General features: G+C 39.1%; 1 protein-coding gene across 3 annotated transcripts; it reads right to left on the bottom strand.

Moving 5' to 3' along the window:
• Nucleotides 1-3,794: 3,794 nt before the first annotated feature.
• Nucleotides 3,795-24,768, bottom strand: ZNF214 (zinc finger protein 214). Of its 3 annotated transcripts, XM_055317529.1 has the most exons (5): nucleotides 24,647-24,768; nucleotides 24,214-24,272; nucleotides 23,516-23,604; nucleotides 13,286-13,447; nucleotides 3,795-7,748 (listed from the first exon to the last, which is right to left on the bottom strand). In XM_055317529.1, exons 2-5 carry the CDS (start codon nucleotides 24,228-24,230, stop codon nucleotides 6,052-6,054), a joined length of 1,965 nt encoding a protein of 654 aa, XP_055173504.1. In that variant the 5' UTR covers nucleotides 24,231-24,272; nucleotides 24,647-24,768; the 3' UTR covers nucleotides 3,795-6,051. The 3 variants fall into 3 exon arrangements, with proteins under 3 accessions (XP_055173504.1, XP_055173505.1, XP_055173506.1); XM_055317530.1 differs by lacking the exon at nucleotides 24,214-24,272; XM_055317531.1 differs by lacking the exons at nucleotides 23,516-23,604; nucleotides 24,647-24,768 and having other exon boundaries at nucleotides 24,214-24,271.
• Nucleotides 24,769-26,924: the final 2,156 nt, after the last annotated feature.

Here is a 26,924-nt window from a genome sequence, read left to right as displayed (position 1 = left end):
TTTAGTGAGTATATTTTCCAAATTTATACTGGTGAGCACTCAAAGAAACAATTAAAAAAACTACCTCCTACTGTCAAAACTCATTGATACCACCTAGTGGTGTGCTAAATGGTCTTGGACCTCCATTCTTCCTCATTCTCTTCCCTCACTCTACAATATATCCAATCTCCTCACTGTTGTTAAAGCCATCTTTTTTTTCAAAATGGCAGTATCACACTCTTCATGTTTCTTCACGACCAACAGAATTTTTTTAGTTAGACACAGGAAGTCCTTCATGATCTGGCCATCCTTTAACCTCTCCTTTCACTGACACTTTCTACACCAACAGTGTCAGGGTACTTGTAGCTGGCTGTTTACATCATTTAATTTCATTATTTAATTTCTTTTTTTTTAAGATTTTATTTATTCGTGAGACACACAGAAGGAGAGAGAGAGAGGCAGAGACACAGGCTGAAGCAGGCTCCTTGCAGGAAACCTGATGCAGTACTCAATCCTGGGACTCTGGGATCATGCCCTGAGCCAAAGGCAGACGCTCAACCACTGAGCCACCCAGGCGTCCCACTATTATTTAATTCTTTGTACAAATTACACTCTGTGACCTGTATTTCAGTAATTGAACATAGAAAATTATAAAAGTTGACAAGAATAATCGAAAACTTCAGACATGACATTTATGGCAGTTAAATACATGATATAAAAATGAAAAGTCCAAATCCCTGATATAGAGATAAGCATTATGGTACAGTAACACAATGGAATATTAACCATTAACATTTTAAATAAGTTGTATGTAAAAATGTGATTTTATTTTTTATGAAAATAAAGCACTAATAAAAATATAAAAAATACAGAAAAGTATGAATAACATAAAGATAGCCACAATCCAGTCTATCAAATAGATCCACTAACATTTTTGTGTGTATATATTTATATATATATATCCGATTTTTCCCCATGAGACTATCTATATAAATATATAAATAGAATCTTACCCCATATACAGTTCTTTATCTTGTACTTAACACTGTAGGGTACATTATCATTACAATAGTCTTAGAAAATATAATTTTAAATGACTGCATATTACACATACAGGTGCATCATAATTTATTTGACCTTTCCCCTATTTGGGGGAGGGTAGCACAGCATAAAGAATAACCTCAATAAATATCTTGAATATTTATCTTTGTGGGTCTAATGTAGTTCAGAATGCTTAAACCTGCTGCCACTTTCTGGGGAAACCTTTTGGAACATCAGCCTAAAAGGGCCGTGTTCTATGCCTTATCCTATTCCTGGGCATGTCTGAAGGGACCAGAGTGAACATCTGATACAAAGCTAGCCAATCCAAAGGCTTCCCAGGAGCCTATGGTTTAGCCTGGCTTTAAAGGCTTATGTAGAGGTAGTAATGAAAATTGAGCCAATCATCTTCCCCACTCAGAAATCTGAACAGAGACCCAGAAGGAAGTTACAAGTTAGTGGCAGGCAATAGAATTAAAAAACATATATTCATGGATATGGTGGCAATTACAGACCTGCAAAGTAAGGACCTGCAGAGTAAGTAAGGAGGTCAACAGGTAGAGAGAATAGAGGCTAGTGAAAGAGAAGTTTTTGAAAGAGTGGCTTTGTCTAATGGCTTTCTAGTGCAAGTTCTAAAACATGAATGTTATATAGCTCTTTTTTCAATTACATAACTTTAGCAGGCATCTGTTTTTGGAAATAGAAATGCTCTAAAATGTGTAATCTATTTCCAAAAGATATATGTCTAGACATGAAATCACTGTAGGAAAGAATATCAAGACTTTTGAGGCTTATTAGCCAAATCATAAGTCCAAAATCTATCAATTTACCCTCATTGTAAGTAGTGTGTAAGCATCGATCACTCTCTACTCACTGAAAATAGCTATTATAATTGTTAATGAAAGTGGGATTTCATTGCTTTAATCTGCTGATGTCTTTTGCCAATTTTTAGTAGATATCCAGTCTTCCATTTTAATTTACAAAAGTTCTTACCTGTCATAGCCATGGCAAATATTTTTCCTATTGTCTGATTTCCATGTTTTTACCTACAGTTTAAAAAACCTTATGTGTCCCAAATTCTTAGGTATTTTTTCTGAGTTCTTCCATTTTATCTAATTCTCAAAAAATGCATATGTGTTTTCAACCATATAAAAACCGACTTTGGTGAATTTTAAACATTTACGTTAAAGCAGCACAACCCTTTTTAAAAAAGAAATCTTATGCTAATCTTGAAAAGCAGATAAAAATGGGGTTAAATTTGTACTGTATTTCTAATGCACCAGCCTTCACGAAACAACATGGAAGTTAATGAAATTCTGCCTGAAAACTTTAATCAGTGATTTAATCAGTCTGTATTAAATCAATATATATATATATGATGTGGGTCATGAGATGAAAGCCTAATATTATTTTTCACCAGAGGTAAATCATTTTCTTAGCACCATTTACTGAATAATCCTTCTCCTACTCATGGATCTATATAATATGTAAAGTATATATGCATATATACTAAATTCATATATACATATGTAATCCATATACTGGTCTGTTTCTAAGTGACTTGCTGACTGAGCATTCTTAACATTTTTTTCATATGTATAATGAAGTTCTCCATTTTAGCTTCAATTATATCATCTTATTTTAGGGCAATATCATTAATCTTATAAATTATCTTTGATCTTCTCCAGTGTTTTTCTTATAAGATTTTAGATTTTTTTTAAATTTCAAATCTCATTGGGGTTTTGATGAAATTTCAAATAAATCTATAGATTAACTTAGGAACATTTCCTCTAAAAAATGTATAGATTTTTTTTTAATTTTTATTTATTTATGATAGTCACAGAGAGAGAGAGAGAGAGAGAGAGAGAGACAGAGACATAGGCAGAGGGAGAAGCAGGCTCCATGCACCGGGAGCCCGACGTGGGACTCAATCCAGGGTCTCCAGAATCGCACCCTGGGCCAAAGGCAGGCGCCAAACCGCTGCGCCACCCAGGGATCCCATCCTCTAAAAAATTTATAAGACTTCTTTATGCAAGTCCTTTTTTATTTTCCTCAGATTTTTTCATTATTTTCATTCTACATCTTTATTCTTTTTTAGAAAGAAATTTTAGTGTTATTACAAACTATACTTTTTCCCACCTATTATATTTTGTGATTACAGCAAGAATTCAGGAAACTACTGGTTTATTTTTACTCACCTTATGGGTTTAATTAGTTCATTTTAATTCACTTTTAAAGACGTATTGTAGGTACTCCCTTATGTTTGTCTAATAAACCTTTGCCTAGTCTTTTAGATCAATAAAATTAATCAGTAAGTCAATATTGAACAATCAATCAATTAATAATGGATAGTTACTGACCAGTATCATTTTGCTTTAATTTTTTTCTCTCTTTGGCTAATATAGGGACCAAATATTTGTTTTTATTTTCTCCCTGTTTTGAAAAGTATATGTGCTTCAGTTCTATTAGTTGCAATTTCTAACTTATAAAAATATATATGTGTATATATATTTTACATCTTTATTTCTTCAATTTTAACTGTTAAAGAAGATGTAGAGTCCCTGCTATTTAAGATCAGAAATGTAGGGTTCCCTGGGTGGCGCAGCGGCTTAGCGCCTGCCTTTGGCCCAGGGCGCGATCCTGGAGACCCCGGATCAAATCCCACGTCAGGCTCCCGGTGCATGGAGCCTGCTTCTCCTCCTGCCTGTGTCTCTGCCTCTCTCTCACTCTCTCTGTGTGTAACTATCATAAAATAAAAAAATAAATAAATAAAAAAATAAGATCAGAAATGTAGCACATTTTCTTTTGCTCTTCTTACCCCCATAGGGTTGCTGGATTTCCAAATAAAAACACAGGTTGCCTAATTAAATTTGAATACCATATAAGCAAATAATTTCTTGGTGCAAGTCCCATGCAATATTTGGGATATACTTATACTAAAAAATTATTCATTGTATATCTGAAATCTGAACGAGGTGTCCTGTATTTTATCCGACAACCCTAGTCTCCCACTCAGGCATTTATATATAATCTGCTTTTATTCATATATTAAATATTTTCTTGCACAGCTATTTAAAATTTTTGATATTTTATAAACAAATTAACAATTATTCTGACTTAACTCTATGTTTAACTGATTTTAGTGTTCATTACCAGTTTTAGGCACATTTAATGGCCACTTCTTGACCTCCCTTTAAGAAAGGAACATGTATGATACTTTGTTTTCTTATCTAACTTGGTGCTTGCATAATTTAAACAATGACAATTTAAAAAATACCAAAAGTGATAATAGGTTTTTTAATCTCACAATTCTAAAGGTGTCGTTCAGCTGTCTTTTGACATTTACTGTTGGAGTTCTTTATCCATTCTCTCTTTCCACTCTCTTTGTAGAGACCAGAATTTTTCTTTCTGCATGCTTTCAATTGTTCTTTTTTCCCTGTTTCTAAGCATGATTTTTATTTGGTTTTGCCTAAAATCTAGTAAGCCATATGTACGTTTAGCGCAGGTAAAATGTCTTAATTTCTTTGATCACTGATTCTATTCTACGTTCTTTTTATCTTCCTTAGAAACACCTTTAATTCCTACATTGCATCTCCATTCTTTACACTCCGTCTTGTCTCATTGTTTCCATCTCATTATCCTTTGTGTATGCACTGAAGATCTTCTGAAGTATATTCACTACAGTGTTTGATATTCTGCAGTGCCAATTCTGCTCTTACTGCCTTTTACTTTGATCCATTTTAAATTTCCCTGTAGTCCATTATTTCTCTTTTCATTTTAGAGGCTCTTCTGTACTTAGATTTCTACTCTAGTTTTACTGATTTCAGGTTTTCTGTCATGCCACTTAGAACACCAATTTTTTGAAAATTCCTTCAGGAGACTGAAATAGCTAATTTTCAGGGCTATCAGGTTTTACCTCTTCACAGTGGTGTTCTTTCTTTGGTGCTGCAATTCCTTGTTATTTCCCTGAACACGTCCACTTAATTTAGTTTCTCTTGGGTAATGATGTCTGAGCATATTTATATTACCAATAGTTAGGACTGGTGTATTCCTGCTGACTCTGCTCCATTTTACAATGGCCACATTCTCTCTCCTAGCATTAATTAATTTCAGTTTTGCACATAGCCCTGCATTCACTTCTGCTTCCAGCAGCTATTTCTCATTACCACTCTGTTCTACTGAGAATAAGTCAGTCTACTGCTTAAATCTCTTAATTTTGAACAGTTGGACTATCTTTAGTTTCCTGAAGATTCACTTCTATCAGCTTTTGCTGACATCTTTCACACGGATATTAAATATTGTACTTCTTGTTACATGGTATCTGAACCTATGAATCAATGTGGAAACCTGGAGAGGGGGATGTGAGAATCGACCGTGGTAACGTAAAAGTGCAGGACCCCTGCAAAAGAATGCTTCCTGACTCTTCTGGTTGACGGAGATAACATCTCTTAAGACATCCTATCTTAGATAAAGGGTCATGCAGTGCTTTCCTGTGTCCTAACCAATCGAATTGTACTGGCCCAATAGTTAATTCTTCCATATTTGAGCAAGAGGTTATCTACCAGTTTGAGTTTCAAGTTTTGTGTTTTGTCCCTGTGGCTTTCTGGGGACTTTACAAAGGAGTCAGAATGCTGTTTCATAGATAGCTAACCAATTTCCGTTCAAAACAAAATGTAAGTAAATGTTTTGAAGTCAATGAAAATACAGGGTTGAATACACAGTATGATTTCAATGTACATGAAAATGCACAAAAAAAGACTAGAATAAAACAGTATGAAGAGTTTTCTCCTTGAATCCTTCATATATTTTATAATGGACAGGTATAATAGAATAGAAAAAGTAAATACACTTTCATTTTAAATATATAGGCATCCCAAGGATTTCTTCTTGAAGTAAATGATTCTTAGTGGGAGTTAGGGGAAACTATAAATGTTGCTTGGGATTATTCAGGTTATTTATAGAATTTTCTTCCCAGCAGCATTTATTGGGCTTAAGGTTAAGCTTTGATTAAAGTGGTTAACGAGATGAATGTAATTATAAGGTTTCTCGTGGGTGATTATTGTGAATATGTAAACTGTGATCAAATCCCTTATAATACTCATGGCATTTATGAGGTTTTTCTCCTGTGTGGACTCTCTGATGAATTCGAAGAGCCGAGCTATGACTGAAACCCTTGCCACACTTAGTGCATTGATAAGGCTTCTCTCCTGTGTGGACCCTCTGATGAATGTGAAGATTAGAGCTGTGACTAAAGCCCTTTCCACAGTCCTCACATTTATAGGGTTTTTCTCCTGTGTGAACTCTCTGATGAATGAGAAGGTGCGAACGCTGACTGAATCCCTTACCACACTGTTCACATTTATAGGGTTTCTCTCCAGTATGGACTCTTTGATGAGTGTGAAGCTTCGAACTCTTGCTGAAGCCCTTCCCACATTCATGACAAGTATAGGGTTTCTCCCCAGTATGGACCCTCTGATGAATACGAAGATCAGAGCTGTGACTAAAGTCCTTCCCACAGTCATCACATTTATAAGGCTTCTCTCCTGTATGTACTCTCTGATGAATCTGGAGATTTGAGCGCTGGGTAAAGCCCTTACCACAGTCATCACATTTATAGGACTTCTCTCCTGTGTGGACTAACTGATGAATTCGAAGATTTGAGCTCTGACTGAAGCCCTTACCACATTCATCACACTTATATGGTTTCTCTCCTGTGTGGACTCTCTGATGAACATGAAGTACTGAACTCCGACTAAAACTCTTACCACACTGATCACATTTAAAAGGCTTCTCTCCAATGTGAAGTCTCTGGTGAATATGGAGTAAAGAATTTCGACTGAGGTCCTTATTACATTCAAATTTATAAAGTTTCTCTTCTGTATGGATTCTTTGATGACTGTGAAGACTAGAGATCTGACTGAAGCTGTTACCACACACGTGGCATATATAAGAAACCTCCCCTGGGCAGACTCTCTGATGAAAGTGAACACCTAAGCTCTGAGTGAAGTTATCATCAACTTGATCACATCCATACAGCTTCTTTCCTATGTGAATTCTTGGATGTCTGGATAGATCTGATCTTGGAGAGAAACATGCTGTGCTGATAGAGCATTGATAGAACTTTTCTCCAAGTTGATTTCTTTTGTGGAGAACACACTGTGAGTTCCAATAATAAATTTCTTTACATATATTACATCTACAGTATTCCTCTTCCATAGAGTTTTTCAGTAGGTCATGTTGACATAGCTCCCCGGTGTAGTCCGGAAGGGCTTCCACTGTTGGGACATAAGAATGCTGAACTATGAGCTTCTGTTCTTTTTCCACAGAGAAATTTTTCCTAGATATGTCAAAGTGGCATCTGCTTCCTTGAAAACCATGTGATTCATTCATGTAGATTTCTCTAGCATAGTCTTGAGGGTTATGTTTTGTTTCTAAGGACTTCCAAGGTATAAGCTTTGTATATTTTAAGTTCCTGGCACTTTTGTCTTCAAAAGTCAGTTCATAGTTCCCATACCCTGGTACTTGTGTGGAGAGTATTAACCATTCTTGATGGTGGGAAAGGTCTTGTTGCTTTAGGTCTTTGGAATTTATTCCTTGGACAGTTTCCACATAGTTTCTATTCTCATATATCTGAGTGCTGGCATTCCTCCAGCCTTGCCAACAGGGAAGATTTTCATGTTCTAAATATCTGAATTTTTCTTCTTGGAATTTGTAGCTCTCTTTCCCGTTTCCTAAAAGAATAAGCAGATAATCCACTGGTGAGATGAAAGTGGTTTTAAAAAATTTCCAAGTATCTCAATCTGTGAATTCCAGATTTATGGGACTATATGTGTGCGTGAGAGTGGGAAAGAATTATGACTTAGGCTGCTTCGTATGTCTGAAATTCATGTGTTTGTTCATTCATTCACTTAGTCATTCCATAGATATATCTTAAGCCATCTACTACTTACCAAGTATTGTTATAAATAAACAAGTAAGGCCGACTGCTTTGTGGAAATCACCTTAAAAACTAAGATCTGGGATCCCTGGGTGGCTCAGCAATTTAGCACCTGCTTTCAGCCCAAGGCGTGATCCTGGAGTCCCGGGATTGAGTCCTGCATCAGGCTCCTTGCATGGAGCGTGCTTCTCCCTCTGCCTGTGTCTCTGCCTTTCTTTCTCTCTGTGTGTCTCATGAATAAATAAAATATTTAAAAAAAATAAAAAAACAACTAAGACTTAATTAGATTACTGTATTTGGGGCATTATGATAAGAAATAACATACTGTTTCTATTTTTCTGTGCTAGCAGAGCATGACAGATTGTGTGAAAAAATGGCTGCATTAACTCTGTACCTTTGGTACCCCTTCCATGCTGACTTTAGCTTGGCTATACAGCTTACTTTGTTTACTGGGACAACAGCAAAAGTGATACCAGTAGAGACTTGAAAGTGCTTGTGTATTGGGGCTTGCCCTCTCTCTTGCTAGTTTTGAAAATCCTATGACCACTACCATGTAAAAAAAAAAAGCCTGGGCTAGGCTGCTTGAAGAGGGATATATGGGGATCCCTGGGTGGCTCAGTAGTTTGGTGCCTGCCTTCAGCCCAGGGCGTGATCCTGGAGTCCCAGGATTGAGTCCCACATCAGGCTTCCTGCATGAAGGCTGCTTCTCCCTCTGTCTGTGTCTCTCTACCTCTCGCTCTCTCTCTCTCTTTCATGAATAAATAAATGAAATCGTTAAAAAAAAAAAAGAAGAGGGATATATGGTCAACAACACATCCCCATTATCCCCACTGATAATGACCAACTGCCAGACATGTAAGTCACTGTCCAGCCTCATCTGAGACCATCCAGCACCAATCAGATCATTCTGTGATAAGACGAAGAGGGACACTATATCATACTTAAAGGATCTATCCAGCAAGAGGACTTAACAATCCTCAATATATATGCCCCGAATGTGGGAGCTGCCAAATACTTAAACGAATTATTAACCAAAGTGAAGAAATACTTAGATAATAATACACTTATACTTGGTGACTTCGATCTAGCTCTTTCTACCCTCAATAGGTCTTCTAAGCACAACATCTCCAAAGAAACGAGAGCTTTAAATGATACACTGGACCAGATAGATTTCACAGATATCTACAGAACTTTACATCCAAACTCAACTGAATACACATTCTTCTCAAGTGCACATGGAACTTTCTCCAGAATAGACCACATACTGGGTCACAAATCGGGTCTGAACCGATACCAAAAGATGGGGATCATCCCCTGCATATTCTCAGACCATAACGCCTTGAAATTAGAACTCAATCACAAGAAGAAGTTTGGAAGGACCTCAAACACGTGGAGGTTAAGGACCATCCTGCTAAAAGATAAAAGGGTCAACCAGGAAATTAAGGAAGAATTAAAAAGATTCATGGAAACTAATGAGAATGAAGATACAACTGTTAAAAATCTTTGGGATGCAGCAAAAGCAGTCCTGAGGGGGAAATACATCGCAATACAAGCATCCATTCAAAAACTGGAAAGAACTCAAATACAAAAGCTAACCTTACACATAAAGGAGCTAGAGAAAAAACAGGAAATGGACCCGACGCCCAGCAGAAGAAGAGAGTTAATTAAAATTCGAGCCGAACTCAACGAAATTCAGACCAGAAGAACTGTGGAACAGATCAATAGAACCAGGAGTTGGTTCTTTGAAAGAATTAATAAGATAGATAAACCATTAACCAACCTTATTAAAAAGAAGAGAGAGAAGACTCAAATTAATAAAATCATGAATGAGAAAGGAGAGATCACTACCAACACCAAGGAAATACAAACGATTTTAAAAACATATTATGAACAGCTCTACGCCAATAAATTAGGCAATCTAGAAGAAATGGACGCATTCCTGGAAAGCCACAAACTACCAAAACTGGAACAGGAAGAAATAGAAAACCTGAACAGGCCAATAACCAGGGAGGAAATTGAAGCAGTCATCAAAAACCTCCCAAGACACAAGAATCCAGGGCCAGATGGCTTCCCAGGGGAATTCTATCAAACATTTAAAGAAGAAATCATACCTATTCTACTAAAGCTGTTTGGAAAGATAGAAAGAGATGGAGTACTTCCAAATTCATTCTATGAGGCCAGCATCACCTTAATTCCAAAACCAGACAAAGACCCCACCAAAAAGGAGAATTACAGACCAATATCCCTGATGAACATGGATGCAAAAATTCTCAACAAGATACTAGCCAGTAGGATCCAACAACACATTAAGAAAATTATTCACCATGACCAAGTAGGATTTATCCCCGGGACACAAGGCTGGTTCAACACTCGTAAAACAATCAATGTGATTCATCATATCAGCAAGAGAAAAACCAAGAACCATATGATCCTCTCACTAGATGCAGAGAAAGCATTTGACAAAATACAACTTCCATTCCTGATCAAAACTCTTCAGAGTGTAGGGATAGAGGGAACTTTCCTCGACATCTTAAAAGCCATCTACGAAAAGCCCACAGCAAATCTCATTCTCAATAGGGAAGCACTGGGAGCCTTTCCCCTAAGATCAGGAACAAGACAGGGATGTCCACTCTCACCACTGCTATTCAACATAGTATTCGAAGTCCTAGCCTCAGCAATCAGAGAACAAAAAGACATTAAAGGCATTCAAATGGGCAAAGAAGAAGTCAAACTCTCCCCTTCGCCGATGACATGATACTCTACATAGAAAACCCAAAAGCCTCCACCCCAAGATTGCTAGAACTCATACAGCAATTTGGTAGCGTGGCAGGATACAAAATCAATGCCCAGAAATCAATGGCATTCCTATACACTAACAATGAGACTGAAGAAAGACAAATTAAGGAGTCAATCCCATTTACAATTGCACCCAAAAGCATAAGATACCTAGGAATAAACCTAACCAAAGAGGTAAAGGATCTATACCCTAAAAACTATAGAACACTTCTGAAAGAAAATGAGGAAGACACAAAGAGATGGAAAAATATTCCATGCTCATGGATTGGCAGAGTTAATATTGTGAAAATGTCAATGTTACCCAGGACAATTTACACGTTTAATGCAATCCCTATCAAAATACCATGGACTTTCTTCAGAGACTTAGAACAAATTATTTTAAGATTTGTGTGGAATCAGATAAGACCCCGAATAGCCAGGGGAATTTTAAAAAATAAAACCATATCTGGGGGCATCACAATGCCAGATTTCAGGTTGTACTACAAAGCTGTGGTCATCAAGACAGTGTGGTACTGGCACAAAAACAGACACATAGATCAATGGAACAGAATAGAGAACCCAGAAGTGGACCCTGAACTTTATGGTCAACTAATATTCAATAAAGGAGGAAAGAATATCCACTGGAAGATAGACAGTCTCTTCAATAAATGGTGCTGGGAAAATTGGACATCCACATGCAGAAGAATGAAACTAGACCACTCTCTTGCACCATACACAAAGATAAACTCAAAATGGATGAAAGATCTAAATGTGAGACAAGATTCCATCAAAATCCTAGAGGAGAACACAGGCCACACCCTTTTTGAACTTGGTCACAGTAACTTCTTGCAAGATACATCCACGAAAGCAAAAGAAACAAAAGCAAAAATGAAATATTGGGACTTCATCAAGATAAGAAGCTTTTGCACAGCAAAGGATATAGTCAACAGAACTAAAAGACAACCTACAGAATGGGAGAAGATATTTGCAAATAACATATCAGATAAAGGGCTAGTTTCCAAAATCTATAAAGAACTTATTAAACTCAACAGCAAAGAAACAAACAATCCAATCATGAAATGGGCAAAGGACATGAAGAGAACTCTCACAGAGGAAGACACAGACATGGCCAACATGCACATGAGAAAATGCTCTGCATCACTTGCCATCAGGGAAATACAAATCAAAACCACAATGAGATACCACCTCACACCAGTGAGAATGGGGAAAATTAACAAGGCAGGAAACAACAAATGTTGGAGAGGATGCGGAGAAAAGGGAACACTCTTACACTGTTGGTGGGAATGTGAACTGGTGCAGCCACTCTGGAAAACTGTGTGGAGGTTCCTCAAAGAGTTAAAAATAGACCTGCCCTATGACCCAGCAATTGCACTGTTAGGGATTTACCCCAAAGATTCAGATGCAATGAAACGCCGGGACACCTGCACCCGATGTTTCTAGCAGCCATGTCCACAATAGCCAAACTGTGGAAGGAGCCTCGGTGTCCATCGAAAGATGAATGGATAAAGAAGATGTGGTTTATGTATACAATGGAATATTACTCAGCCATTAGAAACGACAAATACCCACCATTTGCTTCAACGTGGATGGAACTGGAGGGTATTATGCTGAGTGAAGTAAGTCAATCGGAGAAAGACAAACAGTGTATGTTCTCATTCATTTGGGGAATTTGAATAATCGTGAAAGGGAATAGAAGGGAAGGGAGAAGAAATGTGTGGGAAATATCAGAAAGGGAGACAGAACATAAAAACTCCTAACTCTAGGAAACGAACTAGGGGTGGTGGAAGGGGAGGAGGGCGGGGGTGGGGGTGAATGGGTGACGGGCACGGAGGGGGACACTTGACGGGATGAGCACTGGGTGTTATTCTGTATGTTGGTAAATTGAACACCAATAAAAATTAATTTATAAAAAAAAAAAAAAAAAAAAAGAATAAAAATCACAGAGGCACCTGGATGGCTCAGTGGTTGAGGTCTGCCTTCAGCTGAGGGTATGATCCCAGGGTCCTGGGACTGAGTACTGCATTGGGCTCCTTGCAGGGAGTCTGCTTCTCCCTCTGCCCATGTCTCTGCCTCTCTCTCTCTCTCTCTCATGAATAAATACAATCTTTCAAAAAAAAGAATTAAAATCTGGGATGCCTGGGTGGCTCAGCGGTTAAACATCTGCCTTCTGGCTCAGGACGTGATCCTGGAGTCCTGGGATCGAGTCCCACATCAGGCTCCATGCTTCTCCCTCTGCCTATGTCTCTGGCTCGCTCGCTCTCCCTCTCTCTTTCTCTCTTTCTCTCTCTCTCTGTGTCTCTCATAATAAATAAATAAAATTAAAAATAATAATAAAAATCACAAACACCTATTAATTACATAGCCTAGGTGTCTTAGGGGAGATGTCTCACTCTATCTTCTGTCATCTATGACCCAATTTCTGAGGGTCATATTTCTCCTATCTCAATACAATACCTAGATGAAGAACCAAAACACTCAACAAAAGTGGTCCCAGAAGAAACAAATTCTGTTACTTAAGAGCTGGGATAACTTTACCTATTGACATGACATTTGTGTAGTTCTCCCACATGACCTCTCTGTAGAGCTTTTTTTGAGAAGAATCCAGGAACTTCCACTCCTCCCAAGTAAAAATAACAGTCACATCTTCAAATGTTACTGCCATCTGGTCAAAGATCAGGTTTTCCAGGAAGAAGAAATCTAAGTAAGAAGATGGGTAAAGAAACAGCCATTTAACAGGTAATATAAGTGACAAAATCAAAAAAGAAGGAACTTCAGTAATGAAGAAAAACAAGCAGAGACATAATAATACGGTTGGATAAATAATGTATCCCGTCACTGAAGCCCATCTGTCATAAGAAACATTTATATAGAATCTTTCTGCTGACCACTAGGCTAAGGACTTTACATATATTTCAAGTAGTCCTCATAGCAACCATCTCTTGTAGACACTATTATTATCCCAATTTTAAAAATTAGTAGATAATGGGGGATCCCTGGGTGGCGCAGCGGTTTGGCGCCCGCCTTTGGCCCAGGGCGCGATCCTGGAGACCCGGGATCGAATCCCACGTCGGGCTCCTGGTGCATGGAGCCTGCTTCTCCCTCTGCCTATGTCTCTGCCTCTCTCTCTCTCTCTCTGTGACTATCATAAATTAAAAAAAAAAAAAATTAAAAATAAATAAATAAAAATTTAAAAAAAAAAAATTAGTAGATAATGGTTGAAAAAGATTAAGTCAATTGACCCCTCAACCCTTTATATACTGGAAATGTTCATATTCCTGCTTCAATCTGGGCTGGCTATTCTTTAGTGTTCTATTTTCTTTTTTATTTATTTATTTTTTTAGTGCTCTATTTTCATGATCATAGGCTTCTTTTTGTGATTTACTCCATTAATTGGGAGGTATACACCCAAATGAGTTCAATCAAGCTATGAATGTTAACTCCATGGCCACTGGAAAAGCAAAAGGTGAGAAACAGGCAAGGTTTTTTTTAGGATACCTTTGATTTAAAGGAGAATCTCCAAGCATGGTTACACTGTATGCTTGAAGTCCTTATCATCACTCACAAGTAGTTGGGTATTAAATTCTAGAGCAAAAGGAATTTTATCAGAACTGCTTCACTGTTCATAAGTCTTCATTATTGTCTCTAATTCTTCTATTGTTTCTATTTTTTTTTTAACTTTAATTCCTTTGCAGGCAACTTTTTCTTTCCTCTTTGGAAATATTTTAGGATCCTCTTTTTTGACTGGCCCTTTGCCTCCAATGGTACGGATGTATCCTCAGCTTCCCAAAGTTCACAGGGCTCATCAAATCCTTCTTGTGCTTATTCTTCTTGGGAGCATTCCAGGATGTAATGTGTCTAGCCCTGTGTGGCTCTTAACACTGTTCTTCCTGTTCCCTTCCAAGCTTTTTTAAGATTTGATTGATTGATTGATTGATTGAAAGAGCCAGCAAACATGCACGCTAGTCCCGGAGCAGGGTAGAGGGAGACAGAGAGAATCCAGAGCAGACTCCAGACTGAGTATGGAGCCTGAGGTGGAACTTGATCCCAGCACCTCAAGATCATGACGTGAGCTGAAATCAAGAGCCAGACACCCAACCAACTGAGTCACCCAGGCACCTTTTCCATATTTTTTGTTGAAATTTCTCATTTGCTGATGGTTCTTTCTTTACTTCATCATTGCAGGTTCATATATTTTTTAGTTTTTTATTACCATGCAGTTTTAGAAAGAAAAATGTATGTATTCATACTGCCTAAAAATACCTTTTTTAGTGAAGAAAACAGCTCATAAGTTGATTATGTGACAAATTAATTTCATTTCTTTGATGATATATTCTCAATTCTAAAGTTTAATTAAAAATGTTTAGTAAATACTACGAATAAAGGAAATAGGTACTTTTCATGGAGGAAAACTAGGATATCATGACCATCAAATCATAATCATAGCAGTTAAATATTATCAAGAAGTTATGTGAAAAGGACTGTTATTTCTATCACAACAATCCTTAAGGTATAATTATCAACACTAAAGGAATAAGGAAACCAACATTTAGCAAGATTAAGTAACTTGTACAAGGTAATGCAGTTAAAAAATAATGGTTTTTAAACACAGGACTACCTGCTAAGTTGAAGTCAAGAGAAGTCAAAAACAACTTGGTGAAGGGTTCTAAATCAAGATTTCTTTTTTTTTTTTAAGATTATTTATTTATTTATTCTTAGAGACACAAAGAGAGAGGCAGAGACACAGACGGAGGGAGAAGCAGGCTCCATGCAGAGAGCCTGACTTGGGACTCGATCCAGGGTCTCCAGGATCACACCCTAGGCTGCAGGTGGCGCTAAACCGCTGCGCCACCAGGGCTGCCCTAAATCAAGATTTCCATTTACATCCTTTTTGTGTTAACAAAAGGACAAAAGGAGGATGTACTGAAATATTTAAGGATTCAAAATATACCTCCTAGGTATTGCTTTCCATATAAACCACATGAAAATCCATGCCTAAACAATGAAATATTAACCACAAGTAAGAACTCAAGAATGAGAAAATGCAGTGTTTATTTTTAAATGTTTATAAAACAAATGTTAAAAACTTAAAGTACAATAAGTCTATTTTAATACATACAAGTGAAAATATAAGAAAAAATTGGGATGCTCAGAAGCCCAGACTACAGGACTGAAAACTGCAGTCAGAAAATAAAAGAACTCATTGGTTTCTTACTTAGTAAAAAGTACAGAAAAATAAAACTCAGCCTGTTGTTATTGGCTTTGTTACTTTTTAAAATATTCAAGAATTCCTTAAAAAAAATGTAAGAATTTATTTAAAAAATTATACTAGAGGGCTCAGTCAGTTAAGTGGCAGACTCTTAATTTCAGTTCAGGTCGTGATCTCAGGGTCCTGGGATTGAGCCCCATATCAGGCTACACACTCAGCAGGAAGTCTGCTTGAAGATTCTCTCTCTCTCTCTATCCCTCCCCTTGCTCGTGCGTGCTCTCTCATTCTAAAATAAATAAATAAATCTTAAAATATATATACTAAAGATTGAGTCTAATTGCTCTTACTGAAAATATATCCATAAAACTTTTAAATAATTCTGAATTAATATCAATAAAAACTAAAAGCCATCCTCCCCAAATACCTTGGGAGATAATCAAGATAGTTTTTACTGTTGCCTTTCTGACATTTTTTCATGCATACACAAAAGCATGCATACATACCCCACTGCATTTTTTCTTAACAAAGATGTGATAATTCTGGTTTGCATTTTTCACATAATATATAATGTACAGCTTCACATATCAGTTCATATAGGTCTATCTTATTTGTGGTGGTTTTACGATATGCCCACAAATTATTTGATTCCCTTCCCTTCAAGATGTATAGCCAGTTCCCCACCCCTTGAGCATGGGCTGGACTTAAGAACTCACTTCTGATGAATATTATATTAAAAAATGTAAGGGAAAGAAGTAATGGTGTACAACTTTCAAGACTGGCGCTTTTTCTAAGATTTTATTTTGTTTATTCATGAGAGAGATAGAGAGGCAGATACGTAAGCAGAGGGAGCAGGGTCCCTGCGGGGAACCTGATGCAGAACTCGATCCCAGGACCCAGGGATCACGACCTGAGCCAAAGGCAGACACTCAACCACTGAGCCACCGAGGCGTCCCTCAAGACTAGCTCTTAAAGGCACTGCAGCTTCCTTTCTGCCCTTTTTCTTAGATCACTCACTCTGGGAGAAGCTACCTTCCATGTGGTGAGAATACTAAGGAGCCCTGTGAAGCGGCCACATGGCCAGGAACTGAGGCCTTCTGTCCTCAGTGAGAAATGAGGCCTCCTGCCAACAGCCACATGAGTGAACCATTTTAGCAGAGGATCCTCCAGCCCCAGTGAAGCCTTCAAATGGCTGCAGTCCCGCTGACAGTTTGACTGTAGTCTCATGACAGACCCTGAGCCAGAACCACACACCTATGCTGCTCTGAGCTTCCTGACCCTTAGAAATTGAGTGACATAATGTCTGTTATTTTAAGCTGCTATGTATAATTTAGTATGCAATAAATGTTATTGTTCTAGCATACATTCTATTAGCAGTTAATTACCATTACAGTTAAACTTTTTTATAAAAAATAGAAAGTAGGGGATCCCTGGGTGGCTCATCTGTTAGTGCCTGCCTTTGATCCTGGAGTCCTGGGATTGAGTCCCACATCAGGCTCCCTGCATGGAGCCTGCTTCTCCTTCTGCCTGTGTCTCTGCTTCTCTCTCTCTCTATCTCTATCTCTCATAAATAAATAAATAAAATCTTAAAAAAAATAGAAAATAGAAAGTGAAAATTGCTAGCTCATTATGTGGCTAGTGTAATCTTGACTCCCAAGACCAAATAAAGACAATACAAAAACATGAAATTATAATCCCATTTGTAAATTCTATAAATCTATAAAAGTTCTAAATAAAATATTAGCTAATTGAATTCAGAAATATAGTAAAAATATACATCATGATCAAGCATGGTTTATTACAGGAAGAAAGGACAGTTAAGCATGAGAAAATCTATTCACATAATTCACAGTGTTAATAGACTACAGAAGAAAACCTTAATTCACTAATGAGAAAAATCAGACGATAAAGTTCATAATATTCACCACCTTTATACGGTCTTTAAAAATACTTTTAGCAAAGTAGGAATAAAAACAAACTTTCCTCATTCAGTAAAGTTTACATATTAGAAACCTACATAAACATTAAGCTGAATAGACAAATTTTTTGTGTTCCTTTTATTATGGTAAATTAGTTATATAAGAATGACTACCATCACCATTGCTTTCAACAATGCTGACAAATACTATAAGAAAATGAAACAAGAGGCATAAGGATTAGAAGTAAAAACAAAAAATGTAACTTTCTGCATTTATAGCAATCTACCTAGAAAAATCAAGAGTACAGAGATAAACCATAAACTAAACATAGAGCTTAGCAAAATTACCAGATATAATAATGCATAACTGTATCAGCAATCACCTACTAGAATACAGAGGATACCATTCACAAAAAGCAAAACAGGGGTGCCTGGATGGCTCAGTGGTTGAGCATCTGCCTTTGGCTCAGGTCATGATCCCTTGGGATTGAATCCCACATCGGGCACCCCCACAGGGATCCTGCTTCTCCCTCTGCCTATGTGTCTGCCTCTCTGTGCCTCTCATGAATAAATAAATAAAATCTTAAAAAAAAACAAATATGAAAAATACTATCTTAACCAAGGATATAAGAACTTTTTGAAGACAACTTTTAAATTCCAATAAACAGAAAGATGCAGCCTAAATAAAAGGAGAAGCATACTTCCATGTTCTTTAATGGGTTGAATTAAATTCATTATACCTCCAAATTTCCAGCTGGATTTTTTTTTTTTTTTTTTTTTTGAGGAACACAATATACTTTTTCCCCTAAAACTTACAGGGAAGGAAAAGAAGGATATAATATAAAAATGTAAGTAAACCAAGCAGGAAGACTTGTCCTACCAGATAGTGACATACCACCAAACCACAATAAAATCAGAATTGACAAATAGACCAGTAAAACAGCATGGAAGGGGGTAGCCCCAGTGGCTCAGCAGTTTAGTGCCACATTCAGCCCAGGGCATGGTCCTGGAGACCCGGGATCGAGTCCCATGTCAGGCTCCTTGCATGGAGCCTGCTTCTCCCTCTGCCTGTGTCTCTGCCTCTCTCTCTGTCTCTCATGAATAAATAAATAAAATCTTAAAAAAAAAAAAAAAACAGCATGGAAAACTCAGACTGTGCTTGTTTATATATGACAACAATAAAGATGGCATTAAAAATAAAAGGAAAGTATGGATTATTTACTATGTGATGCTGTGAAAAGTGATTAACTGTATAAAAAAAATAAAAACGGATTCCACTTAGTATCATACACAATGTGGACACTTCGGTGGATTAAACGCTTAAGGGCACGCCTGGGTGGCTAAGTTGGTTAAGTATCTGCCTTCTTCTCAGGTCATGATCCTGGGGTCTGGAATGGAGCCCCACGTCATCAGGCTCCCTGCTCAGCGAGGAGCCTGCTTCTCCTCCCTCTCCCTCTGCCTCTCCCCCTGCTTATGCTTACTCTCTTTTTCTCAAATAATTTTTTTTTTAAAGGGGAGGTGGAAGCTATAGAGTAAAAGAAAATGGTGGAGTTGAAAGCATTTACCATTGTGAAACAAATCCAAGAACTGGTTTTTTGGAAGAAAAATATTAACAATAAATTAGATAAATTACCAGCTGGCTAACCAAAGGGGAAAAAAAGTAGTGAGCATGAATCGAAAAAAAATTTAGAATTGATACTGGGGAAATGGCAACAGATAAAAATTTAACTTAATGTTACGTGGGCACTTTCCACAGCTCTTTAAAAATAAATCTTAAAAGGAAGTATATTTTTTCCTAGAAAACTATGCAATATGTCCTAAAGAGAAAAAAGTCTAAACAGATCAGTTATTATGAAAGAAATTGCTCAAGTTCTCAAAGAACTATAACCTTGAAAAATAACTGACCCAAAAGTTTTCTCACATAAATTCTTTCAAATTTTCAAGGAACAGATTTGGAGTTACTAAATTCTTCCAAATATATAGAAAAACTATGAAAATTTTAAAACATTCAGGAAAACACGGAGACAGTAAAAGTCAGAAAACTATAGTTCTACACTGTTACTAATGAATACTGATATAAATTTCAAGACTAAATAAAGGAAAATATAAGGCCAATAAAATCTGGCAACACCTATATTTATAACATAACTGCCACAGAACTAATTACTCCAAAATGTACGTGGCTTCACATGACAATAATTATTATCTTTCACAACTTCTCTGGGTCAGAAATTCAGGAATGGCCATGCTGGGCAGTTCTGGCTCAGATCTCTCACAAGATTGTTGAGTAGTGGACTAGAGAAGCAGTCACCTAAAGGCTTGATTGGGCTGGAGGATTCACTTCCAGGGTGGCTCACTCACATGGCTGGCAGGCTGGTTGTGACTGTTGATGGAAGGTCTCAGTTTCTTTGCACTTGGTCATGTGGCCTGGGCTACCACTCAATATAGAGGCAATCAAAAGCTACATCCTATCTATGACTTAGTTTGGAAGTCACGTAGCATTTACTTCTACTGTACTCCACTGGTTGAGGTGATCATATGCCCCAGCCAGATTTGAGAAGAGGGTACGCAAATCCTGCTTTTTGGAGGGAAGAGTATACGTCACATTGTAAAATAAGTCAGATATGTTATAGGTGTGGCCAACTTTGGAAAATGCAGATGCAATCTGCTATTAATACCAAAACACATTATAGCATGATGGAATAGTGGTTTATTCCAAAAGGTAAAGAAAGGTCCAAATAAAGAAATCTATTAACTGTAAACTGTCATAATAATGTCAAATAAGAAAAGTCATATATTTTAATCACGGCCAAAAAGGTACTTCTTAAAATGCAATATGGGTCCTTCATTTAAAATTACAAACAGGGACACCTGGGTGGCTCAGTGGTTGAGCGTCTGCCTTCGGCCCAGGGCGTGATCCTGGAGTCCCAGGATCGAGTCCCACATCGGGCTCCCTGCATGGAGCCTGCTTCTCTCTCTGCCTAGGTCTCTGCCTCTCTCTCTGTGTGTGTGTGTCTCTCATGAATAAATAAACAAAATCTTTAAAAAAAAAAAAAAAAAAGACTGGAACTCAACAAAGATACTTCAAATTCATTATTTTTAAATCACTGATGATAATACAGTGGAAACCCAAGAAAATCAACTGAAAATCATTAGTAATTACAAGGAAAGTCAATGTCCCAGAAATTCCAATACTAACTAGATTTATACCCTAGAGAAACTTACACATGCATACCAGAAGATATGTACAAAAACATTTTCAGTATAACTGCTGTAAGAGCAAAAGACTAGAAGCAATACAAAAAGCCCAACAACGGTAGGATGGATAAATAAGTTGTTTGTCATTCTGTGAAACAGTACACAGCAGTGAAAAAAACTATAGCTACATAAATCAACATAGATGCACTATAAAAATTAACATTATACTAAAGAAGCCATTCACAGGAGTATACAGTGATTCCATTTATATAAAACTAAGGAATAATAAACACAACATTTAAGATAGCAGGTGCCTCTCTAGAGAAAGAGGGAATGAAATTGTGGGGTCAGCAAGGGGGCTTTTAAAAATATTTGCTGGTCTAGATAGTGGGGGTTTATGTTATTTTAAATTACACATATATATTTTAGTATATTTTTTGCATGCACGTAATGCATCATAAGTTCAAATTAATTAACCATGTAAAATACAATTACATAATTTAGAAAGTTCAGACATGTAATCATTAAAAGGTATTTTAAAAACATTAATGGGGGTGCCTGGGTGGCTCAATCAGCTAAGCTGCTGCCTTCGGCTCAGGTCATGATCTCAGGGGCCTGGGATGGAGCCCTGCACAAGGCTCCAGCCTCAGTGGGGAGTCTGCTTCTCCCTCTGCCCCCACACCCATGTTCGCTGTCTCTGTCACAAGTAAATAAGACAATTTTTTTAATGACATTTACAATAGCAATTAAATATGAATTCCTATGAACTCAATAAAAATGCTGAGAACGTAGATAAATGTAGCTTTTGAATTTAGAAAATACTCCTTAATCTTAGGTAGGAGAAATAAATATAATTTTGTTTTCAGTAAACTTATCTACGTTTTCAATGACACTAACAGGTTTGAGGGAAGGTCTGAGAACTGATTTTAAGTACTTTCATGATTTTAAGTACTTTTGTGAGAAAAAGGAAAAGTGTTTAAAAGAGATGAGAGGTGACTAACCTAAGTGGCATATTAAAACTCTGCAACTCTGTAATTATAACACCATGAGGTTGACGCAGGAATAGAGAACATCAATAGAAAAGAACAGAAATTTGGAAATGGACTCAAAGAGAGCAGTGAATTCTTTTTCTTTTTTTATGATTTTATCTATTTATTCACCAGAGACAGACAGAGGGAGAAGCAGGCTCACTGTGGGAAGCTGGTGTAGGACTCGACTCCAAGACCACAACCTGAGCCAAAGGCAGCCGCTCAACCACAGAGCCACCCAAGTGCCCCTAGAGCAATGAATTCTAAACATGATAAAGATATTATCAAATCTGTGGGGATAAGATGGTTTATATAATTAATGATGCTGGAACATCTGACTAGCAATTGGCCAAACCTATATACCTAGATTAAAGCCCATGTACCTAGAATGGAATGATACATACTTGGAATGGAATATTATATAGTCATTAAAAACCCATACTACCAAAAAATATTTGGAAAAGTTAATTATATTTATATGTAATATATATTTAACAATGAAAAAATTATACATGTAACACCTATCCATACATTCAAACAAATATTCAAGGAGGGCTTAGTACATACTAGGCATAGTTCTATGTACTGGAAATGTTCTCTGCCCTCGTAGAGCCTACTTACTGTGTTCAAAGTTTTTATATATACTCATCTCTCTACATATATGTATGTTAGATTACCTATGTGCCTATATTTGTATATAGGTGTATATGTAAACATATTAGTGTCTATACAGACTAGTGAATATATGTATGTATATCAAATATTAGAAAAAAGCCTTAAAGTAAGTAGATGTGTCAGTAATGCCTGCCTCTGGTTGATGTGCAGGGGACTGAATGGTGCGCAAGAATAAGTGACCAATTAAACATGAATGGCCTCCCACAATGTGGCCTCACCTTATACTTGCACACTTACATGCTCTACAGTAATTAGCTCAGTTTTCTTATTTTTCCCTCAACTTCTGCCTTAGACAAAAGGATGGTCCTTCCTCTCTAGAAGAGTATCTTCCTATTCATGATGATTTTTCAGACCTGAGCTCCTGTTCTTGTTTTTTGAGTGTCACTCATTCTGACACTTTAATATATGATAACTTGAGGAATTATTATTCATCTCATATGGTTTATCTCCCCAATGTTAAGGAAAGACATTCTTTTATTTCCTTTCTCAGAGCATTAAGAACAGTACAAATTATACAGCAGACCTGAATGATTGGCTGAATAAATGAGTAAATGATGGGAAAAGACACTGGGTGGGAGGCAGGGAAATGCTGCATAGGACGGAGGCTTGGAAGTTTCTCAGGCAAGTGAGGAACATTTTCTATTCTATCTGGTCTGTCCATCCCCACTCCCACTTCTTCTACTCCCACCACTCATAGAGAATTGAGGGGCATTTTATAAGTGAGAGAAGACAATCCTACTCACCTGGGATCAAACTATGAGGAAAATAGTGAACATTCCTTCCTCTTTTATGTTCCTCTCTTGGGGAAGGGTAGAGTTTTGAGAAATCTGAGCTGAGGGAGAACAAAGGAGGAATCAAAGACTGGGTATGCCTTGCAATTCTCAAACTCACTACAGTCCCCACATACTAACTGGGTGTGACCACCAAGCCTCCTAGAGAGAGGCCAGAAAGAACCCAAGAACATTTCTATTCCCTTTCAAGGGCCAGATTGGAGAGTTATGAGAATGGCCACCCTGGACTTTCTTTCTGAACCTTTAAATCTTCAAAGGTACAATTCTAGCTTGGGCATGAAAACAGAATTTGATCCCACAGTCCCTGCAGGGATGCAGATGCTCTCTAGGTAATTTAGCCTGAGTTTCAAGGCTTTCCTAGTTAATTATTAACAAGCATAGTAAAATAACAAAAAACGAGACACTTAGCTTCTCGCTAAAAGTCCTTTCCTTATTTTGTTCAATCAGTAAAGCAGAAAGACAATTCCATTGCTCTTCTGTACGTATTACAACAGAAATACCGGGTTTAATACTATCAGAGTACCTAGAATCTTATAGAAGGATCCCAGATCCAGCGTTCCCAGGACCTGAACAGTCTCAACCCCATTACCAGTTGTAGAACTTTGAAAATCGCCAAACTTCTGGACTCCCCGGGGCCTCACTTTCCTCACCTGTAAAATGGGGGCATGAGCCTTTGCTACCCCGGTCCTGCCTTGGTGATCACAGGTCCCTGGGGAAAATGATAGACAGTTAAGAGCCCACCGGGGAGCAAGAGAGCGAGAGAGATTCATGGACGTTTCGAGAGCAGCTTGGGTTTGGGCTCCCCGTCGCGCCACGCGCTGCCGAGTGATCCTGGACCCGGACACACGGACGGTTCTGCAGGAGCCGGCTCCGCCCGCGTCCCGGCCGTGGCTGTGCGCGGCCTCTGCTCCCGCGGCGACGACACGCGAGGCCTCGGGTCCACGTCCAGGCCCCCGCCCCCAGCTCCGCCCCAGCACTTCCCAGCCCCGAGCACCCGGCCCCGGGCTCCAAGCTGCCTCTGTGCTCCTCTCCCCTGCCCCACGTTCGGATTTAACTCGGGGAGGGCGGCTGTGAAAGACCCACCTACACCGGTGTCTTCGGGATTTCTAAGCCGGAGCCGCTTCTCGGCCCCTCACCCTCCCTTCTCTGCCACTCTTCCTTCGATCACAGCTCTCCCCGCCCGTGTCCGCTCCTGGCTCGGTGCTCCCGAGAGTCCGCGTCACCTATGGAGCCTGGGGGGGACCGGGACCCGCCGAGATGGCCCGTCTGCCCAAACAATGGCCGCAGCCCCGCAAGACCGAAACGGAAGCCCCGGGCCTCGGAGTAGACACTCAGCGTTTCCATGGAGACGGGGGGCGGGGCGGGAAAGGCGAGCGCCGGGGAACGTGGCTCCTGATTGGCCAGAAGGTTCGGGGCGCAGCTCGGCCCTCTGCCCCCCGCCTTGGTGGGCAGGAGACCTGCCTCTCCGCGCTCGCCCCCGATGCTAACGGAATAGGACTATTCTAGGTGCTTTTATTTTTTATTTTTTGGGATTTTTTTAAATTCTTTTAATTGGAGTTCAATTTGCCAACATATAGCATAACACCCAGTGCTCATCCCGCCAAGTGCCCCCCTCAGTGCCCATCACCCGGTCACCCCAACCCCCCGCCCACTTCCCCTTCCACTACCTCTGGGTGCTTTTAGAGCCCCTGGGAAGGGGGCAGGGCTGGGGATTCAGAGCAATAAGGGCTGGCCTCGGAGAATTCTGGGACCCTCAGAACCCCCGAGCGGGGACCCCCTGACCCCCCGTAGGAATCTGGGGAAACCCTTGCTGTCACGTCTTTGGGGACGAAGGATGCTTGCGCCCGCTGTCCCGCGCCTCCGGCGGAATAGACGCCCCGCTGGCTCCGGCCCCAGCATTGTCCCTAAACTCGAGGGTGGAGCCGCGCAGCCACCAAGAGGACCTTGCACATTCCAGGTCCCCAGGCCCCGGCTTGGCTCCTGCGGACGCTGTGGCTGCCGCGCTTTCCTCGTCCCTCGTCCCTTGCCAAGTCCCGGGCTTCTCTGGAGACTCCAGGCAGAGAGGAGAAAGACAAGGTGGGACCGAGGCGGAGCCGCGGAAAAAGCCTCAGAAAGAGATCTCGCCACCCGCTCTTCTATTATCTCGTTCAGTGTTCCCTCAGGAAAATGTTTTCATTTCTTTAAAGCACTTTTCCTCAAACTTAGGCTGGATCAGTAAGATTCAAGTGTTAGGTAAGGAATGCTTTGTAGGGTGGTGGTCTTTAGAAGCAGTGGACTCCGTCGGATCCTGTTCTGACTATACCACCCACTCATGATGTGATCTTGGCTAAATAACACCCTTTTTGTGCCATCTTTAAAATAGGCATAATTATAGTAACTATTTTACAGGCTTGTTGTGAGAATTAACTGAGTTGGTGTCCTCGAAATGCTTAAACCGGTCCCTGGCACATAGAAAGTTCTATATGTTAATATGTTCACAGTTCAAGGATTAGCAGAAGCAGGTGGTCAGGGCCTACCCCTCTGGCCTCCACTAGGAAATGAACACCTGGATTTCTGTGACTCCCAAGATCACATTTTGCAAATCACTGTGTGGATCCCTCCCTGACTTACACATTCAGGGGCCATAGGGCAGTGTTTAAAGGCTTGGATTTTGCTAACAGAACTGACTTTAAAACCTGCTGTGGGGGATCCCTGGGTGGCTCAGGGGTTTGGCGCCTGCCTTAGGCCCAGGGTGTGATCCTGGAGTCCTGGGATCAAGTCCCACATCGGGCTCCCTGCATGGAGCCTGCTTCTCCCTCTGCCTGTGTCTCTGCCTCTCTCTGTGTGTGTCTCTCATGAATGAATAAATAAAATCTTTTTTAAAAAAAAGATACATTATTAAAAAATTTTAAAAAATAAAACCTGCTGTGTTACCCATTAGGTGATGTTGGGCAAGATATTCAGTCTTTAACCCCCAGTTTTCTAATCTGTAAGATGAATATTTTAATATGGTTAAATAGTTCTAGTTTAAATCAGGAAGGGCAAAGGGAAAGGGAAAGAGAATCTCTAACAGACTGGTCAGGGAACAGAGCCTGTTGGGGGCTCTGCATGCGGCTTGATCTCAGACCTTGAGATCACAACCCTGATACCATGACCTGAGCCAAACCAAGAGACACAGCCCACTGCACCACCCAGAAGCCCCTATAGTCTCTTTTTTATTAATTAATTCATTATGTATTTATTCATGAGAGACACAGAGAAAGGCAGAGACACAGGCAGAGAGTGAAGCAGGTTCCATGCAGGGAGCTCGATGTGGGACTGGATCCTGGGAGTTCAAGATCACAACCTGGGCCGAAGGCAGACACTCAAATGCTGAGCCACT

This window comes from Nyctereutes procyonoides, unplaced genomic scaffold (assembly GCF_905146905.1).
Source record: "Nyctereutes procyonoides isolate TBG_1078 unplaced genomic scaffold, NYPRO_anot_genome, whole genome shotgun sequence".
Taxonomy (NCBI): Eukaryota; Metazoa; Chordata; class Mammalia; order Carnivora; family Canidae; genus Nyctereutes; species Nyctereutes procyonoides.
Note: the sequence above shows the minus strand (reverse complement) of the source record. Positions and strands in the feature narration are given on the sequence as shown.

Coding starts and splice junctions, on each gene's coding strand:
- ZNF214 (XM_055317529.1), bottom strand. Junction 13,448..23,515: donor TCCTCATAGTTTGATCCCAG/GTGAGTAGGATT, acceptor CTTCTTACTTAG/ATTTCTTCTTCCTGGAAAAC. Junction 7,749..13,285: donor CACAAATGTCATGTCAATAG/GTAAAGTTATCC, acceptor TTATTCTTTTAG/GAAACGGGAAAGAGAGCTAC.